The sequence below is a fragment of the Aspergillus stella-maris genome (genome assembly GCF_047715825.1).
Source record: "Aspergillus stella-maris strain CBS 113639 unplaced genomic scaffold BDV14scaffold_10, whole genome shotgun sequence".
Taxonomy (NCBI): Eukaryota; Fungi; Ascomycota; class Eurotiomycetes; order Eurotiales; family Aspergillaceae; genus Aspergillus; species Aspergillus stella-maris.
Window position 1 is genome coordinate 441,900 of NW_027396804.1, and position 18,987 is coordinate 460,886.

General features: G+C 51.6%; 9 protein-coding genes across 9 annotated transcripts; 4 read left to right on the top strand and 5 right to left on the bottom strand.

The window, feature by feature from the left end:
- Window positions 1-67: 67 nt before the first annotated feature.
- BDV14DRAFT_187958 (major facilitator superfamily domain-containing protein) lies at window positions 68-1,578 on the top strand (the record flags this gene model as incomplete). Its single annotated transcript, XM_073771009.1, has 2 exons — window positions 68-625; window positions 685-1,578. The coding sequence occupies 2 exons, from the start codon at window positions 68-70 to the stop codon at window positions 1,576-1,578; spliced, it is 1,452 nt and encodes a 483-aa protein (XP_073631121.1).
- A 99-nt stretch (window positions 1,579-1,677) lies between these two features.
- On the bottom strand, window positions 1,678-3,331 carry BDV14DRAFT_197387 (major facilitator superfamily domain-containing protein; the record flags this gene model as incomplete). Its single annotated transcript, XM_073772671.1, has 3 exons — window positions 1,678-1,884; window positions 1,939-2,027; window positions 2,074-3,331. The coding sequence occupies 3 exons, from the start codon at window positions 3,329-3,331 to the stop codon at window positions 1,678-1,680; spliced, it is 1,554 nt and encodes a 517-aa protein (XP_073631122.1).
- Window positions 3,332-3,624: 293 nt separating this feature from the next.
- On the bottom strand, window positions 3,625-5,047 carry BDV14DRAFT_197388 (uncharacterized protein; the record flags this gene model as incomplete). Its single annotated transcript, XM_073772672.1, has 2 exons — window positions 3,625-4,134; window positions 4,187-5,047. The coding sequence occupies 2 exons, from the start codon at window positions 5,045-5,047 to the stop codon at window positions 3,625-3,627; spliced, it is 1,371 nt and encodes a 456-aa protein (XP_073631123.1).
- A 346-nt stretch (window positions 5,048-5,393) lies between these two features.
- On the top strand, window positions 5,394-5,814 carry BDV14DRAFT_197389 (Dabb family protein; the record flags this gene model as incomplete). Its single annotated transcript, XM_073772673.1, has 2 exons — window positions 5,394-5,501; window positions 5,575-5,814. The coding sequence occupies 2 exons, from the start codon at window positions 5,394-5,396 to the stop codon at window positions 5,812-5,814; spliced, it is 348 nt and encodes a 115-aa protein (XP_073631124.1).
- A 38-nt stretch (window positions 5,815-5,852) lies between these two features.
- Window positions 5,853-6,669, bottom strand: BDV14DRAFT_197390 (maleate cis-trans isomerase family protein; the record flags this gene model as incomplete). Its single annotated transcript, XM_073772674.1, has 2 exons — window positions 5,853-6,502; window positions 6,573-6,669. 2 exons carry the CDS (start codon window positions 6,667-6,669, stop codon window positions 5,853-5,855), a joined length of 747 nt encoding a protein of 248 aa, XP_073631125.1.
- Window positions 6,670-6,905: 236 nt separating this feature from the next.
- Window positions 6,906-8,945, bottom strand: BDV14DRAFT_197391 (transcription factor domain-containing protein; the record flags this gene model as incomplete). The annotated part of the gene is made up of 1 exon (XM_073772675.1): window positions 6,906-8,945. One exon carries the CDS (start codon window positions 8,943-8,945, stop codon window positions 6,906-6,908), a length of 2,040 nt encoding a protein of 679 aa, XP_073631126.1.
- A 272-nt stretch (window positions 8,946-9,217) lies between these two features.
- BDV14DRAFT_197392 (Isochorismatase-like protein) lies at window positions 9,218-9,999 on the top strand (the record flags this gene model as incomplete). Its single annotated transcript, XM_073772676.1, has 3 exons — window positions 9,218-9,652; window positions 9,711-9,809; window positions 9,865-9,999. 3 exons carry the CDS (start codon window positions 9,218-9,220, stop codon window positions 9,997-9,999), a joined length of 669 nt encoding a protein of 222 aa, XP_073631127.1.
- An 869-nt stretch (window positions 10,000-10,868) lies between these two features.
- Window positions 10,869-12,130, top strand: rad14 (DNA repair protein RAD14; the record flags this gene model as incomplete). Its single annotated transcript, XM_073772677.1, has 3 exons — window positions 10,869-10,958; window positions 11,030-11,645; window positions 11,712-12,130. The coding sequence occupies 3 exons, from the start codon at window positions 10,869-10,871 to the stop codon at window positions 12,128-12,130; spliced, it is 1,125 nt and encodes a 374-aa protein (XP_073631128.1).
- A 112-nt stretch (window positions 12,131-12,242) lies between these two features.
- BDV14DRAFT_8800 (putative chromatin assembly factor 1 subunit B) lies at window positions 12,243-15,574 on the bottom strand. The gene is made up of 6 exons (XM_073777771.1): window positions 15,136-15,574; window positions 15,061-15,076; window positions 14,890-14,992; window positions 14,600-14,836; window positions 13,514-14,546; window positions 12,243-13,463 (listed from the first exon to the last, which is right to left on the bottom strand). The coding sequence occupies exons 1-6, from the start codon at window positions 15,237-15,239 to the stop codon at window positions 12,881-12,883; spliced, it is 2,076 nt and encodes a 691-aa protein (XP_073631129.1). The 5' UTR covers window positions 15,240-15,574; the 3' UTR covers window positions 12,243-12,880.
- Window positions 15,575-18,987: the final 3,413 nt, after the last annotated feature.

The window sequence follows — 18,987 nt, forward strand, 5'->3', positions numbered from 1 at the left end:
TCCAGGAATCCTGATTTGCATCTTCGACAACCCCAAGGTAATGGCGGATACCAAATCTGCTGCCGACATGAAGGCAGTCGACTGCGACCCCACAACCCAGACTGCAGCAAGCAGCATCCGCGACGGCTCCCTCGAAGATCAAGAAAGCGACGAAGCCCTCAGCCGCCGAGTGACGCGAAAAGTCGACATCCGAGTCGTCCCCATGCTCTGTGCCCTCTATCTAACCGCATACCTCGACAGAACGAACATCGGCAATGCAAAACTTCTCGGACTAGAGGATGAGCTGGGGATGCCATCTAACGGGTATAACACTGCGGTGTGGGTATTCTATCTTACGTTCGTGCTCATGGAAGTACCCTCCAACCTACTCATGACGCATTCTAAAATCCCACCGAACTACTGGCTGGGTGTTTCCATGACCCTTCTTGGTATTGTGACCATGTGTCAGGGGTTTACGCAGAGTCCGGGACCACTGTATGCGTGTCGTGCTATAATGGGTATCTTTGAGGGGAGTCTAGGCCCTGCTGCTGCCCTGATGATGGGTGCTTATTACCGCAAGCATGAGTTTGCATTGAGGTATACGTGCTTTACCACCAGTGCACTTGTGGGAGCTTCATTCAGCAGTGTAAGCCCCGTTATCTCAAATATCTACACCCTTCTTAAAAACATACTGACTGAGCCAAGTTCCTCGCATACGCCATAAACTTCATGGACGGCGTGCAAGGCATAAGTTCCTGGCGCTGGATCTTCATCCTAGAAGGCCTCTTCAACATCGCCGTCGCCCTATGTACATTCTTCATCCTTCCCCGTTTCCCAGCAGAATGCAAGTTCCTCACTCCGGACGAGAAAACACACCTCCTATCCCGCCTACACGCCGAACGCGGCAACGAAGCCGAAGACCTCCAAGGCCAGCCCTGGCGCGCAATCTTCCTGAACTGGCAAACGTGGGTGAATATCATCGCGTATTTCGGGGCAGACATGTCCGCGGCCGCGATTTCGCAGTTTTCGCCGACGATTCTCAAGCAGCTGGGGTACACGGCGAACCAGGCGAATCTGCGCAATGTACCCATCTGGCTTGTTGGGGCGTTAATTGCGCTTTCGACGTCGTTGGTATCGGGAAAATTGCAGTTTAGGTTCCCCTTTATCATTGGGGCCGCGATGTTATGTATGATCGGGTGGTCGATTCAGCTGTCGCAGGTTTCGGCGCCTGGTGTACGGTACTTTGCGCTTTATTTCATTGCAGCCGGTGGATTTGTGCAGCTCCCACTACTCGTCTCTTGGTTGTCGGCGAATACAATCGGGCGGCCGCGCAAGGCCGTTGCGCATGCTTTGCAGATTGGATTCGGGAATAGTGCGAATTTCGTCTCGGCGAATGTGTTTATTAAGGGGGAGAGTCCGGCTTATCCGACGGGGTTTACGGCTGGTTTGGCGATTACGGTTGTGGGAATGGTGGCGTCTTGTGTCCTTGAATTTGTGCTTTGGAGGATGAATAGGGCTGCTGATGAGAGAGAGAAGAGGGGGGTGGAGGAGAGGAAGATGCTTGGGAGGGATGGGGTGAGGTTTCGGTTTACGTTGTAGACTTTACAGGGTGGTGCAACTATAGGTAGACTTCAAAGGAGACATAGTGCGCAGAAGTGGTTGGAGGATATGGATGCAAAGGAATATCAAGACGTGCTTTTATTGATCATCAGACCGAGCTTTATCTTTGCGCGCCCTCTTTGCCCGCCATCTAGGACCCATCTTTATCTCGACGAAGATTAGAGGAAACATGAAGGCACATATAATACCCAGAACGATATACGTCCAGCCGAACCCGAGCTTTTGAGTGGCACTATCAATTAATGAAACAAGGATGGCAGCTAGACTGCACCGCACGAGGTTTGTCTGTTGGGTAAATTCGTCAGCGGCTTGAAATTTGCGGAATTGGACGATCCTTACGCAAGCAATCACGCCAGAGCTCTGTGCTTTGACGATATCGATCATCAATGTCATCGTTGCGTTGAGGATCGAGATGGATGTGTATCCAACTGAAACAGTTAGTTTTGTATCTCATAGTATTAGGGTGAATCATACGTATAACCTGCAAAACCATTGGTACAGCCAAATGCACCTTGCGCTCAAGAAGCCACCCCCAAGCCAACACACAACCAACAAGGAGGAATAGCAGGATAGGCGTCATGCGCAGACGAGCGTACTCAATCGGTACATTTCCTTCATTCCTGTCCTCCTCAGACTCACCATCAGAATTATTGCTGCGCTGCGCGTATTTCTCCCTAATCTTCACATAGTCCCGGTTGAGCATTTTGCCTGTTATCGTAGAGCCCAGAATCATTCCGCCGCCACCAGCGAGATAGCACAGACCGAGTGCCGTCTCTGATAGACTGGGGTATATGTCTGCGAAGGAAGAGGAGATCGTTGTTGTAATAGTGTAATTCACGGCGTGGATGATTCCGGTATATGTAAGGGTTAGGGCGACGTCTGGGTAGAGGAGGAGTTGGAAGGGGTTGCTTGCATGGCGCTTGGTAGGAAGCGGCTGGGTAGCTGTGGTAATTGCCTCTTGTTCAGTAGCATCTGGCTGGATATCATTCGGGTCATTCTTGTTATACCGTCCCACAACACGAAGAAGGGGCCGAGCAAGAGGATTCTTCTTAGGCGGGATACTCCCATCACCCACGATGGCCCTCAGCGTCTCAGGGAAACAAAGAAACATCAAGAACAAACAACATCCCGAACAAATAGCCAGAAACCAAAAGATGCTTCTCCACCCCATATGGTCTGAAAGCGCACCGCCAAGAGCCGGCCCAATACACGGCGCAAGCATAGGTCCAAGGTTAAACATCCCAAAATACCCCCCTCGCTCCTCAGCAGCTGCAATGTCCCTGATAACACCAGCGCCAAGTGCAATTGTACTCGCGCACCCACCGGCCTGGAGAGCGCGGAGCAGGAGGAGAAGCCAGTATGCCGAGGTCGGACATAATGCTAGGCCTATGCATGATGCTGTTAAGATAGACAAGCACACGAGATAAAGCGGTCTCCGCCCCCATTTATCTGCGAGCGGACCCCAGAGCATAGGTCCGACGCCTTGGAAAACGAGGTATATCGTTACTGTGAGGTTCATGTCCTCGACGGACCGGTTGAAGACGCTTGTTAATGTTGGGATTGCGGGGAAGTAGATGTTTGCTGGGAGGGGACTGAAGAGCCCCGCGCAGGCGACCAGTGTGACGAGGATCCATTTTTCTTTGCGTGTGTAGATGCTGTATGGTGGTGGTGGTTGTGGTGTTGGTGCATTTGGTGTGGTTGTTGCTATTACTGGGGTGCTCTTCTCTGCCATGGTGTTGCTTTCCCGCCCATGCGTACTCACACGATGATCGGATCCTAAGAATGATTACTCAGACAAATTTTGGAGAGAGACTTATCAGGCTTTGCCTATCATTGTTGGAGAGATCCTGCTTATCTGGCGGGCCCCTTGGCTGTCTAGGCATGCTGGGCAGTTGGAGAAGTATCGGCACGCATCCGAAGATAGGAATACACTTGCAGTTGGAGTAGCAGGCTTTGATAGCGCCAAAAGGAGTAAAATGCGCATAATGACATTATGCTTTTATGCATGAGAATAAAGAGATTTCTCTATACTAGCACACTAGATACAGTGGACATACTATCAAGGGCCACAGGCTGTTTAGAGGCGCTCCAATTGCTGTCCGTTATCCCATCACTTGATTCCGTACGAGACCTGAAACGCTCCTCAGCGAGGCTGAGATCTGCCTCTAAATCATGCCACCAAAGCAATGGAAGCCGTTCGTTTGCGTCGTCCGTGAGCTTTCGTAGATCGCTGCCGAAGGCCGGGTGCTGCAAGAAGTAGGCCTGCATCACCTCGTGGCTCTGCTGTACCACTGCTTGAGCTCGCGGCCTTCGGACCAAATCGTATACCTGGAATGCGACTTCCAACTGGCTAGCTTTCTCGACCAAGCTCAGGATGTGTGATAGAATAAGAGCGTCTTCCAGGCCTTGCCCGGCACCTGCAGCCTGACTGGGACTTGATGCGTGCGCGGCGTCACCAAGTAGACAAACTCGGCCGCTATAGTATGTTGGCGTGTCGGGATGGTGGAATAAGGGCCATCTAACTGATTTCGCGCCCTGAATCGACGTCAGTACACACTAGATTGAAGCTATAGGGAGATATACGTACCTCAAGCACCCGAAGGAGTCGACTGTCGAAACCCTCAAGATCAGCAATCATATCTTGCCTTGGAACTTCCCTTGCAGCCTGCTCTCCTGACCATGGGTTCGGGTCAAGAATGAAAACCACCATGTTCACCTCCTTGCCCTGCGAGATAGGATACGTAGCCATACCCTTGCCCTTACTCATATACCACTTTGCGTCAAGGGCATATTCTCCCAGAATATCCTTGGCCGTATCCATAGACACAATGTGCCGGTAGACGTAGGTACTTGCATACTTCGCCCGTACCTCATGCGGATACTCAGGGCTCAGTACAACCTTCCTCGTAAAGCCCTTAATCCCATCACATCCAACAACAGCATCAACAACCTCAATCTCCCCATCGGCAAACACAAGAGTCAGCCGTCCCCCATCTCTATCCTCCTCAATCCTGACCACTCGCTTATTAAACCTCACCACGCCCTCAGGTATCAACCCCTTCATGACCTCCAACAAATCCTTCCTATGCGCACTACTCCGATAAAAGTCCCTATGTCCCACCGACCCACCCCTCCACCTATCACCAGAACCATCATCAAACCCCTCCCCAGCAGACAAAATCTCAAACTGCTCGTTCCGTTTCGCAGGTGTCGTATTGCCTACTTTGATCGCGTCATATTGAGACGCGAACGTTTCGTCCATGAGTTCCATTGAGCGGAGGGCATTTGGGCCCAGACCGATCCCGGCACCGATGGCGTCGAATTGGGGGGCTGATTCGTAGATCGTCACCGGGACATTGAGTTTTTGGAGGCCTATTGCGAGGGCGAGTCCGCCTATTCCGGCGCCGATTATGGCGAGTTTGCAGGGGTACTGGGGAGTTGTGGTCATTGTGCTGTGTGGCATCTTGTGTTAAGGTTGATTGTACAAGGCGACATGTAATATTTCAGGTAGATGCAAAGCTGACAGCCACTAGGCTATGATCGTCCCATCTGCAGAGCATGATAGGGTAGTTGCCACAGCCAATGGGAGATGGGGACCCAGGCATTCCTTCGTCGATCGGTTGCAGACAGCCGAAGGCAGGACATGAATGGATCTGAGTCGCCGTCGTTGAAGGTTCCCCGCTATCTCGCGCGGCGGTTATGCATATCAGGACAAATGCATATAGCCAATAGGTCATATTATATCTTCTCGGTTGACTACAGGATATCCGCAACTACTCCTATCATCTGTCGCGATGGCTACTGGACCGATAACCCGAGTGACAATGATCAAACTTGCATCCGAAGACAGTATTCCCATTGCGTTGGAAGGGTTCAAAGCTTTCGCGAGCTCTCAAAAGAAGGTATGGCAGCTATTCACTCCCCCCTGTCCCCCCTCCCCATAAACTGGCTGCTGACAATTCGTGCATTTCTCAGGAAGGGGAACCCTACATTCTCTCCATGCAGGCTGGACGAGCTGAGGGGTCGGTGCGCGAGCAGGGATACAACTTTGTCACAAAATCTGTCTTCAGGAGCATGGATGACATGCGGTACTACGAGAACGACTGTCCAGCGCACAACGAATACAGGGTATTCCTGAAGAAAAATGCACCAGCAACGGGCCTCCAGACAGTCTACTTCACAGCGGAGGCAAGCTTCGAATTCAACAGCAAATAGCTTCAATAGAACAACCATATTCTATACTTGATAACAAATCAATACTTCTCCAACAACTCCCCCCACCCCTCAATCTGATCCATAATCCCATTCGCGCGATACGCATGCCACACCGTCGCCGCATTAATCGCAACAACAGGCTTGCCCAGTTCCCCTTCCATCTCCGCCGCAGCCCTCGCAGCACAAAGATTCGTGCCAGCCTGCAACAACAAATCCACATCGTCCCCATTGATCTTCCTAAAAGCATCCTTGATCTCATCCCCACTGACATCCGCAATACTAGTCGCGGAGTCACACTTCATGCCATGTATCCTTACAACATCAACCCCTATCTCCGTGAAGAAGTCCACGACCTGCTGGTCGCCGACAGGCTGATAGGGCGTGATAATTGCAATTTTCTTCGCCTTGTATGTGTCGATAACAGCCTTGCATGCCGCGGCACCGCTTGTGACGCGGAGGCCACCAGAGAGTTCGCCCATGAAAGCCACGAACTTGTCGGCGCCGTCTGCGCCGCCCCAGAATGTTTCGGCCGACATTCCCATGACCAGGTAATCGACTTTTGCGTGGCAGACGGATTGCACGGCGGTTTTGATTTGCGTGCGGAGGTCTTCGAGGAAGGAGACCATGTTTTCGCTGGAGCTGAGGTCGGGGTTGGACGCGAAGATGCGGCCGCTGTGCCAGGAGACGCCTGTAATTCCCCATTATATGATTAGACTCTGGTAAATGTGTAGGAGGGTGTATGGGTACTGTAAGCACACCTGGAACCAGCATTCGGTTGAATTCTGCTTCTACGCTAGTGTTTGTGGAGGGGAGGATGAGCCCGAATTGGGCTCTGTCTGCGAGGTGGCCGACCATTGTGTAATGCTAGGAGATCTTGGAGAAAGGGCTGTCTGGAGAAAATAGCTGGCTTTGTTGCAAAGAAAAAAGTGTCTTTGGGCATGAAGGAGTGGTGCGATGATGGAGATAATATCTACAGAGCTCTTATCGGCCACGAACAGAGCCCTGCAGGCGATCGGCTGCTAACATCCGACGGCCGAGGAAATATACATTGGTTATTCTTAATCATCCTACGCAGTAGTATATGAAAGGTTCTACACGGTCAAATGATGAGCATAATCAAACGACGTCTGGAGCAAGTTAAAGTGCTCCAATGCGATAGCCTCAATGGGACCATGTTCACCGGACAAGTAAGCACCGCCCAAATCTCCAGCGCCAGACTGGTGGTTTATGGCAGAGGTACCTGTGGACGCCGGTGTCCCATTTCTTGAAAGCGCTGCTAAATCAATCACAATTGTCCCCCAAGCCCTCAATGATCCCGGGACGCTTGGGTTCTGCAGATGTCGCGCAATCAACGACTGCAGGCTGTCGAGAAGGTCTCGGGAGGTTGTGCAGCTTGCGTCTGCTGTGTCGCTATGACTCCTGCAGAGAATGTCCAGTGATAGGACAAGTGCCGCGTTCATGGCATAGAATGTGTCCCACCAGGTGAAGGGGTTGAACTTTCCAAAGTCATCCAGCTTGCGCATTATATCAGCAAGACTTTGGCCCGCTTCTATACATGTTTCTGATACTTGTGGAACATTAGAGGATATAGTTTGCGTTTTCGGGGTTGACATCAGGGTGTTTGCGCGGTTGAGGAGAGCAGACTTGGAAACCAAGATTGTTATATAGCTACATTGAGCATGCAGGAGAAGAACCGGTCGCTTTGACGATGGCGGCAGAGATTCGGTTGCTTCTAGTCGCAAATGCAAGGGGAGAGACTCCTTCCACCGGGCGATCTCTCGGATTATGGCTGAGACTGGCGACAGCGGGCGCGCATAGTAGTCCCCTTCCAGCTTCGCCGCAATTATGGCTTTGCAAGCGGAGCCGAGAATACCAACGAGCTGCTGCCAATGCTTTAAATACCCCTGGGGGTAATACGCAGCGCAGCCAACAATCCGCTCATTTGGAAAGCTTGCTGAGCTGGTTGTATCACTTATTCCGCTAGGCCGGTCATAGGAGGACACTTGCATCTTCTCAAATGCGTACAGTGTCCACCATAGTTGCTTTCGGAACTCACGTTGGAAGAGGCTTGGAGAAGGTTTGATATCATCACGGTGCAGACCCATTGCAATCGCAACATGGAGGGCTGCACCGGTTAAATTCCAACATGCATCGCGATGGTTGTTATTGTGGAGGTGGAGTGCCGCAAGAAGAAGTGTCTGGACTGTATGGATATCTGTGGTAAACAGAACCGTAGGGAGGAGGCTTTGAATGTAGGCCCAGCATAGTCGTTCCATGTTCTCTGAGACGGACAATTGTGACGCCTTTTGGCTGAGGATTAAAACGCAAAATAAACTACAGGTCCATACCGGACTCCTGTCTGGGGGTGAGTCTGCCCAGATCTCATACTCTTCTTTGAAGGATGCTTCGTGTAGGACCGGGAAGTCTGGATGGATGATGTCAAAGTATGCGTCTACAAGATTATTGAGAAGAGTTCCATCCTCGTCGCCCATAGCGTTCGTAACAGTTTTGTAGTCTGTCGATAATGCGCCACAATTGCCATTACACCTTTGCAGGCTCACATGGCTTGTAGCTTGCGTCTGCCCTCTGGAGCCGGTAAGGGCCTCGGCAGCATTGTGACCAAAGGTAGCGAACGCCCTCGAAGTGTAGCTCCCCATCAACATTCTGAGTTTGTTGTGAAAGGCAAAAGAACTGGACGGCCCAATATACTGCACATGGCCCTGCTGATCAGGAAGGAGCGATGCAGCAATTTCCTGGTTTGCTCCTTCCACTGCCGTGTCTTTCACCGTCTCAGTTATCGCCGCATGGTTACTTCCTCCAGGCAAGGGAATGCCCAGTGCCTTCCCCAATTGTCGCAACTCTTCATTGCTGGAGAGATCCGCCTCTGGTATGAGACCCTTCACAAGGGACTCCAGCAAGTCAAGGCGCGTGCGTAAATCTTCATCCTGAATGTACCCGTGCTGCTTGCGTGGCTGCGTGGTACTGCACACGATCCCATTAATCTCACAATACCGACACTGTGAGCGATCGAGTAACCGGTCGCACTTCTGCTTGCGTGACTTGCACTTGTCGCAGCTTATTTCGGTACGTTTGCGCTTGTCGGGTGGAACGCGTCGGCTGTTTGTCTCCATGGTTGGGTGTCTGGAAGCCTGGAGTGGCATGCGGATACTGTGGAGGGCCCGTCCGACGGATGGTTTAGGGCAAAATTTCTCCTACTCCAATTGCTTATCTCCTTCCAATGATGCTTCGGGGTTATTTGCCGTCGCTTGCCTGCCGGACTGATTGCTCCCCGCATTGTTCTTATCGCGTGTTGGAGAAGTCTACAAGGATGATCAAAATTCAATTGACCATCGGCATTGAACAGATGAGTACAGCTCGATCAACGCAATCCAAGCACCAAAAAATGTCCTCGCAGATACAACATTCATCCTCCGCGTCCTATGCGAAATCCGGGTTCGCAAACCGCATGGGATGGGGCTCAAAGCCGGCCCTTCTTCTGATTGACGTATGCAAAGCATACTGGTCGCCCGACTCACCACTTTCTCTACTAGAGTATGATGAAGCCACCAGAGCCCCGGATTCAATGCGCCGCTTACTTGCCGCCGCTCGTGAAGGCAACGTTCCGGTGGTCTGGACCAAGGTCGAGTACTCCAAGTCCGATATGGCCGATGCTGGCCTGTTCTGGCTCAAATCAAAAACGCTCGATGTCTGGAAAAAAGGTGATACAAGAGGATTTGATGGCTGGGTAAAAGGACTGGAGCCCGCGGAAGATGACGTGGTTGTTTCGAAGAAGTATGCGAGTGGGTTCTTCGGGACGACATTGGCGACGGAGTTACGGGTGAGCAGGCCTCAAATCAGTTCAAGCATCCAGCCTGCTAACTAGGCCTTGAATATAGACGTTGAATATCGACACTGTTGTCATCTGCGGAGTTAGCACCTCAGGCTGTGTCCGAGCTACGACACTTGATGCAATGCAGAATGGGTTTCGACCTATGGTATGTTTCCTCAGACACACACCCCCAGAGTACCTGTCTCTGACTCCATGTAAAGGTTGTAGGTGCAGCATGTGGGGACCGATCAGCCGAAATACAAAACGCAAATCTCTTTGATCTCGACGCCAAATACGCCGATGTGGTTTCTGAAGAAGACGCACTCTCACACCTGAGTTCGGGATGGGGGTCATGAATCTTGACGTTGCTTTTTCTTTTCTCCATTGCAGAGCTAGGGGATATGCTTAATATGTTATTAATAGTATAAACATAATCTGACTTGACAAAGAATCATGTTTTTGTGCATCATCCCTTTGTACCTGCTTCCTGCCACAGGACATTTCTTAGCCGCAGTGCCACCGAAAACAACTGATTTCGGACCGCTCTTAATATAGGAGCATGCCCTAAAACCAGGTAGACCCGAGACAATTTGTAAGTCACTGGCGAGATTGCTGTGTGGGAAAATTATTGCTCTGTTCATTTAATAATGAAAGCTACCTATATTGCCAACCTCCCCTTCCCCCGAACCCAGGGTAAATACCAACGCAGTATGCGTAGCCCAACCGGGCCACAACCCCGAGCAATCATCTTTAACAGCCGGATTCCAGCTAACAAACTCGTCGGCAGCGATTCCGTACTCATTTTAGTCGAACAGCATCCATCACCTTCAACAGCGGGGTGAAATATTTTACAGGTGGAGATGATACCATCTTGCGTCGCCGCACCAGGAGCGTCCGGCTGGCTGCTGGAACTGTGGGCACCGCCGCAGTATCGTGACCGGACTAGCAATGGCAGAGTCAAGATGACATACTCAGATTATAATAGGCTCTATCCGCCCAACCCATCTAATTGTTCGAGTCAAATGAAGCTTACACCTTGAGTGATCGAGGCGTGCCCTACATGTCCCGCCGAAAGCGGAATAGTCTCTTTCTTTTATCAGCACGTGATTTTTTTTTATCTTATCGATAACGATCTGATCGGAGGCTCATCATCATCATCTCCTCCAACACGACTTCATCCTCTCCATCTCACTCGCCACACTTTCGAAGCTCGCATCAACACAATATGCCTCCTCCAGAACGTCCCTCAACACCCCCGGCGTCCGTTGCCGCACTAGCACGAACCGAGCTAACACCAGAGCAACTCAAACGCATCGTAAGTCCTATCCAACCACGCCACCCAACCATATCCGATAGCAAGCAAGCAAGGTGCTAACAAAAAGACAGGAACTAAACAGAATGAAAGCAAAAGCAATCCGCGAAGCCCGCGAAGCCGAGGCGCGCGCCTCCTCAACACAAACACAATCCTTACCATCCGCATCCGCATCAAAAGGCGTAAAGCGCTCCTACAGCACACTTACATCCTCGTCCTCCGAAACACCATCTACACTCCGCAATGCCATGAACAACCCATCCGAGAACCCGCTCGATAGCATCAGGCCCGCCCGCAACTTCACCAAATTTGTCGACTACGACTTCTCCAAAATGACCGATACAAAAGGCGGCTTCCTTGCAGCCGAAGACGACCCTTTCAATAAAGCTCTACACGTGCGCGACGATAAAGACGAGAAACCAGCGGGGATGACGCAGAAGGAGTGGGAGCGGCAACAACTTCTCAAGTCACTGAGGAGAGATAAAGCGGGTCCCTTCGAGCCCGGGATAAGTGTGTTAGATGAGAAAAGCGAGCAGAAGAAATGCCGCGAGTGCGGGAGCTTAGAGATCGATTGGAAGTGGGAGGAGGAATTAAAGTGTTGTATTTGTCATGCTTGTAAAGAGCGGATTCCCGAGCGGTATAGTTTGCTCACGAAGACGGAGGCGAGGGAGGATTATCTCTTGACGGATCGTATGTTTCCAATTTCCTTCCTACTTACCCTTCTAGTGGCCGTCCAGCTAATAATGTATTGCACAGCCGAACTCCGCGACACAGACCTCCTCCCACACCTCGAACGCCCAAACCCGCACAAATCCACCTGGAACAACATGATGTTGTACCTCCGATACCAAGTGGAAGAGTACGCCTTTTCCCCCAAAAAATGGGGATCCCCCGAAGCACTAGACGCCGAATTCGAGCGGCGCGAGAACGAGAAGAAGCGCCGGCGTGAAGTGAAATTCAAGTCTAAGCTTGATGACCTGAAGAAACGGACTAGAGTCGAAGCTTATAGACGAAATAAAGGGCGTGAAGGGGCAGGCGGGAGCTTTGGAGACGAGATTGGACGGAATAGGAAGCATGTGCATGAGTGGGGACGGGCAGTTATTGATGAGGAGAGTGGTGTTGGGACGAAGAAGTGTGTTAGCTGTGGGATGGAGGTTGAGGAGTTAGAGTTCTAATCCACCTAGCTATGGTACAGATGAAATGGGTTGGTGTTTGGTTTTCTGGTTTTGGTTACGAGATGTGGTATACCCCCGGTGTTTATACTAGCGCAATGGCAATGAATCAAAAAGTGTCCTACTTATGGTGTGTATGCAGTGCTGTCGAGGATATCTCGGATACCTAGGTATAGAGCAGGTGCAGGAGATTGTCAGCCCCTTCGTCTCTAGTATCCCTGTCAATCTCCGAAGTCTCCGGCCTTAGGCGCCACTCCATCGCGCCTTCCCAAACGCTCAGGGTGTCCAGACCAGGAAAGGAAAGAGCGATAGTGCCGGGCGAGGGTCGCTCTTTCCTATCCTGCCAGACCTATCCCGCCGCACCTTCCTTGTTCCATCTACGATTGCGCTCGATTTATATGGAAGGTGCGATGGAGCCCAGCTTGAAGCTAGATTGCCTCTCGGTTAAGTCTGAAGCGGTTGAAATGCCATCAGTCGGGTACGCTGCCCACTGTACACTATACTGCAACACTGTTGACCAGCCATAAGATTCATTGATATGGTACCAAGACAGCAGCACAGAGAGTGAATTTTAATGCATACGAGAGAGTTGAAAACAACAAGAGGTATCAAAGTGAGATCAACGCCACCGAAAGATGAGAAAATGAGAACGAAAAGCCCGTATATCATCAAAATTATGATTGATTGGGAATCATCCGTGCTGCACAGCGCAAGGATGGAGGGGTACTATGTTAGGTAAGTTGCTCAGGTTGTCTAACCCTGAACGTCCGGGTTTGGAGGTGCTTCGTTTGACGTCGAGGTTGAGCCCGTGCCGGCTGAGATCAGCGTCGGCGCTACTCGTCGCTTCTTTGGTGGTTGCGCTTGGTCGGATGGTGTTGGGTCCTGACTACCCTCCTTCTCGGATTCGCTTCGCTTGCCTAGGACAGTACTGCTTCCCTCGCTTTGGGATACGGTCGACATCGGTGTCTCAGGAGGTGTGGTGAGTGGGAGGGTGGCTGGAGGCTGGGCGGAGTGCGTCGCTGTTACAAGAGGGACGGCTCCGAGTGTTGGCGTAGGGTTGTTGACAACCTCCGCTTGTTGTGAAGTGCGCTGAGTCGTTACAGACGATACTGAGTTGGATCGCGCGGGGCTTGCGGGTGGTGGAGGAGCAGTGGGTTGAACCGGCTTTATCGGGTCGGTAGGGGTCTGCAGGGCTGATGTTGACTGCCCCGAAGGAGTCGATTGTGGCGCGGGGATCGGAGCAGTGTATGGTTGACCCAGTTCACCTGGGGCGAAAGAGAGCGTAGAACAAAATCCATCGGAGGAGCTCATGATCAAAGTCAAGCCATCAGTGGACCTACGCACAAGTTAAAAATGGTCCAACGGTTGAAACACGGAAGTTCTTACCATGTGAGATCGGTGAACGTAGCAAAGTGCAGGTTGCTCACCACGCAGAGCGGCGCCTGCTGCTGAGTGTCGTACACCAATACGGCATCCTGAGTAGCCACCGCATATACCACGCGATACGGCAAAGAGAAAACAGGAGGCGGGAGTTGGTTAGGCGCAGGTGATTCCGAAGGTTTAGCGGTGGCGCTCTTTTCCTCGCCATTGTTGGCGGACTCTGTAGTTTCAGGAAGAGCAGAAACATTTTCTCCTGATGAGGTATCCAGGGCAATATGTTTCGAAGGCTCGGCTGCTTCTCGCAGGGTATAAAGAGTTGGAGAGCACTTGACTGCGACGGAAGGCTTTTTGTGACCAGGGAGATGGGAAATCGGGGGCTTGTTGAAACCCGCACGCGTGTAGATGTAGACTGTGTTGATGATCTCGTCCATCGTCTTTCCGGGGTCTGATGTGGACACCTGCGACGTTTTGTACTGGCCTGCCGGAGTAAGAAGCAAGCTGCCGTCAGGTGTGAAGGTCAGTCGTCGGAAGAATGATGTGAATGTTTCGTTGGCGTAGATGTTGGCGTTCTTGACACCCAGCCCACCTAGCCCTGGAGACATTATGTCCAGGGGCTTGACCGCGGGGAGGGGTAGAGATGGTGCTGGCGATGCGGACCGGCGGATATTGGGTGAAGAGCTGAAAGAGGAGCGCCGGCTGTGCGACACTGGAGGTGGATCCATCGGCAGATGCGAAGTCATTGGCGTCCCTGGGGTTGAAGGAGCAGGAGAAGCAACGGCGACGGAATTGCTGGTGGCAGGTTGAGATCGGATAGAGAGGTCTGGAGGTGCGGGACTGCTGCGCGAGATTCGTCGCGCTGGTAGATCCATCTTGAGGAACTTTCCATGTGAGGTCAGTGTGAATTGGCCGTCTTTCGTCTTGAGACTGTAGATATGGACGGAACGGTCGGACGACTGGGTCGCGACGAATTCATTAAGGGGATCCCACGCAACACCTTGAACGTAGTGCGAATGCTCAGCGATCTGCCGCACCATCTGGCCTAGTTATCTGTCAGTACCGTTCATTCACCTCGCTTTGCCATGCCAAGCCTACCAGTTTGCGCATTATAGATCCGAGCAATATTATCCATACTTCCGGTGATGATGAAAACACCATCTGGCGACCAGGCGAGATCGTAAATCTCCGCGCCGGATGACCGACACATATGCTTCACGCGCCATGTCTCCTTATCGTCCGACCGATCTTCTCCGAGCCCCGCTTGTGTCTGTAGCTCTGAGGGCACCCAGAGTAATACATTTCCGTCGTCGCCAGCCGACGCCAGCATTTCACCTAGAGGATATTAGACCAATCCAGCAAGGGCCGCGTTTGCTCCGGTATTTCACCTTTCGGACTAAAGCGAACAACATTGACAGCCTGTGTATGTTTCACCAGCGTACTCAAATATGTCACTTTTCGTTCCTCGCCAACGGAATCTACCTTCCATAACTATATTCCCGAATGTCAGACATATCGGAGCGCAGGGTGCTTGTCGCGAAGGGGGGAAGAAAACGTACGCGGACATTGTTATCACTGGAGCGGAAGCGTTAGCAGAGGTAACCAATGAGCGGGGAATGGTTCAATAAACTCACTTTCCAGCTGTAGCTAAGCGACCCTTGCCATTGGGGTCATAATGGACCGAGTAAATGGGGGCGTTGTCGTTGTGCCAGGCGATGAGCAAAGGAGTGGCCTTCATGGTAAGGACAAGGCCCCCGATCGACGAGGGCTAATGAACGTAGTTCGAGCAGCGACTGTTGAAGGAGAAGCTCAAGAAAAACAAAATGAGAGGCGAAGATGAGTGCTGTGGCTGCAATGACAGAATTATTGAGGGGAGGAGTGCAGGTCCTTAAGCTGCGGAGCTCCAAACAGAGGAGTAGAGGTCGCTTCGGAGGTGTGGTCGGAGGAAGCCAGCTGCAGGAGGAGAGCTGCAGGAGGCAAACGCAGTGGGAAGAGGGGTAAGAGGGCGCAAGAGCACAAGCAAGAGAACGAAAGGAAGTAGAATTGAAGAGAGGTGAAGATGGTGAAGAGGTGGTCGCAAGCAGCAGTAACCTTGTGGTAGTTCAGTCGTGTCTTTGGCGTCGAGGTTCGCGCTCTCACTTCTTTCGCCAATCAGGTCACGTTCCCGCGCTCCCTTCCGCCAATGCTGTTGCCCTCTTTCTAAGCAGTATTCACCACCAGGGCTCTGTGCGCTCATGCAGTGTGTATTAGAATTCTGGTTCTTTGGCTATTGAGGTGATTGAGCTTCATATCTCTACGTGGCTCAAGCTGGTGGGACTGGTGTTGTTGATAATTACTTTGTCGATTCTTGATGTCGGAAATATATATTTGTGGAGTCAACCCAGGTTTATAGAGTAGATCCCCTCCTGCTCGAGAACACCACTATAGGACTTCTAGTCTACTGGAAACCAGTATTGGCTTACTTTGTCTTATAACCAAGATTTTCTACGACGGTAGCACAGCAATGGCTATGATTCCAAGCCAGCAGCTATTAATTGATGACCTGGTCGTGAAAGTAGGTACCATAAGACATCGACAGCGACGTCACGCCATACTGCATCAGTTGACTAAGAGGACCGACGCGATTAAGCCTTTCCGGTGGAGAGACTCGAGAAGAAGTGTTTCGGTCATGTATCAGATCAAGACTCATGGAATCATTCTAGAAACCCGCTTTTGACTATTCTGCCGCTCATCAGCTATACATAGTTTAACGGCCGACCGATTCCGAAGACTCCGGCAGAAGATGGAGTAGATATCCCGTCCGAGGGAATAGATGAGACCGACGAAACAGCTGATAAATACACCCAGCGGGCCATTGATGCGGAAGAGTATGAGTCGGTCTACGTAGGGCCGGCAACATACCTAATGTGTAAGCAAGCACAAGAACAAACCTATCTCCGTAGTCTACGATTTCAGCTGAAGATAAGAGCTCAGCTAGATGATAACCCTCGACTCAGAATAACAAGAATAACCCAGAAACTTGGTCCCTACAAAATAACCCGTCCACTGATGAAGACAAACCGGGCCAGATTCTCTCGCCGGAAACCCTTACCTTAAACGACCCGTCCAACGCTTCAAGACGGCCGACACCGATAACATTCCGATGCGACATGCCTCCTGCACATTCATCAAGCAGTAGACCAAGTTTTCGGAGCAACCCCTCGCACGGAAATGCCAATTGCCAACAGTGACGTGCATGAGATAGCTTAACCCGCCCCTGGACCGTTGAATCCAGGGTCTAGGGCTAAACCATGACAACATCGCGGAGAATTTAACTGCAGTTTCAAGGTCGAGGGTTCAGATCAAGTCTCCAAGGCTCAAGGTCGATCGAGGCTGGGCCTAGGTGGTGGTCCACGGCCAGGAACCCAGGACTTGACTTTTCACCCCCTTGAACGTGAAACAGGGTCGTGGTATCCGTACGTATCCATCGTACTCCGTGCCCTGCAGCGAACCACAGTCGTCGCGTTGAATACAGTCTGAATACAGGGTGTTCTGTGGCTTGTGAGACACTGTGAGTGCAACACACGAGTCTGAATCCGAGTCGAAGTCTGACGTCGATTGGACTTGGGGGCGCCGTGGTGGAGGGCCTAGACTCGAATGCAATCGATCGCACCAAGAATGAGGCTAATTCCAGGCTTGTCGGGATGTGATTAGAGGCGATGGCTGGTGTAATTGTTGTGTCTGTAAGACAAGCAGGTGTTCAGCATCGACGCTCAGGTTGTTCGATATTCGGCAGAAGTCAAGCTGAGTAATTGACGATCTGTCCCCTGCTCCGTAGTAATAACGAACTCGATCAAGACCCCGAGCTCATGAATCATGCTGGAAACAGAGTGGATGCGGGCCTGATGGCAGAAAAGCAGAGATGGGTCTGGCCGCGAAAGGGTCCATCCAGCGATCCCGTGACGCACCCAAGGAGGACTAGCGTCACCAGATCTTGTCGAGTGCCAAGACGGACGCTTGCGCGTCTCCGCCACATCATTCAACTTCTTCATTCTTGTGCTGCGCCCAAACATCATCTTGAAGTAATCAAGGGTTCGCACGAAACTGCCTTGTTTCTGCTCCCTGTGTGGCGATCCTGTGGCTCGGGGTATGGGAGTACCAGTGAGCCACCACTACTATGGGCTTGTGCATTTTATGTACACTGTTATACATGCATTCCTGGCGCAGGTCGAAATTCGGACTGCCCGGTGGGGATGGCTCATGGATTATTGCAGGTGCCGCGTGTCCTCCTGAGTCTACGGGTTATACGGGCAACGAACGACTCGCAAGACTGAAGCCATGGTCGTGAAGACCCCAACAATACACTAGTCAGTTGATTATTGAACTTCAACACTTTTTCAGTCCTTGTCCTCAACTCTAAAGGGGCCTTGGCTGTCATGCTTGTCGCGCTCGGATTCGCAATCGCCCTATCCACATCCAGGACAGCGGACGCTAGTTGTGAAGTTGACCGGCAGCGGATCCGAGTCGTGAGCCCTCTTTGTGGTCATGCCGACCACCTCAGCCAGGATTCGTCATCTGGAGGCAGGAGAAAAAAAAAGCAACGACCCACCAACAGCGACAGTTAATTGCCGCTTTGGGGAATTTCGCAGCCTCCCGCCGCATATTTCCGACAGCTCCGAACCACGGCCTCGTTGTACAGAGCACTGTACGCGACTCCCAGGAGAAAATCTGCATCTTGCTGAGGTGACTCTTTGACGTTCCCTCTGTTGATCAGAGCCGCGTAAGTCTGGTTGAGCAGTCGCGGGCAATAGTTCCTCCCATTACGCGGAGGATGGATATGTCACGATACGTTTCGGCGGGAAATGACGATGATCGTACGTAGTCCTAGGGCTGCCAGAGCTGCGAGCTTGCGTTTGAGCTCCAAATCTCAGCAACTGAAGCCGCGCACGCCGGGTAAAATCTTATAAGAGGCAGAGCAAGGTGTGGAGAGAGCTCTCAAGTTTCAGCCTTTCAAACAAAACACATGGCGTTGAACTGGTTCAAGCGTTGACCAGATGGGGCTTGTTCGTATAGCCAAGTGGGGACACAACGACGGCACTTAAATCTCCGTAGATATAGTTGTACATGGTGCCAAGCATCTCGAGGCGAATATTCAAGGAGACCTCAAAAAGTCGAAACTATCAGATAGAATCATAGAAAATAGAGAGTCGATGATAATTAGCAGTCGCCAGCAATAGTGGTTCCAAGGGAAGATCAGTCAAGGGCAGTCGAAAGAGGGATCTTGGCTCGGCGAAAGACACACGCGGCTTGGGAAGAGGCGGGGCCCTGATTGGGGGAAGAGCCCCAGGCTGACGACGCTCGCCCAAGCTGCTGGCGTGGATGCTGCATTTCTCTCCTGCCTGCTGCAATTTCTCTGCTTCTTGACTTCTTTCTATTCCGTCTAATTAATTCTTCGACACTTTGTCGACTTCGACTACTATATCTGCCGTCAGTCAACAACAAGGTAT

Bases quoted from the DNA above. Each gene is read 5' to 3' on its own strand.
- BDV14DRAFT_8800 (XM_073777771.1), bottom strand. From the start codon at position 15,239: ATGAAGGCCACTCCTTTGCTCATCGCCTGGCACAACGACAACGCCCCC. The intron at 14,837-14,889 runs GTGAAATACCGG...AATATCCTCTAG, and splicing joins TGTTCGCTTTAGTCCGAAAG to GTGAAATGCTGGCGTCGGCT. The intron at 14,547-14,599 runs GTAGGCTTGGCA...ACAGATAACTAG, and splicing joins GATCTATAATGCGCAAACTG to GCCAGATGGTGCGGCAGATC.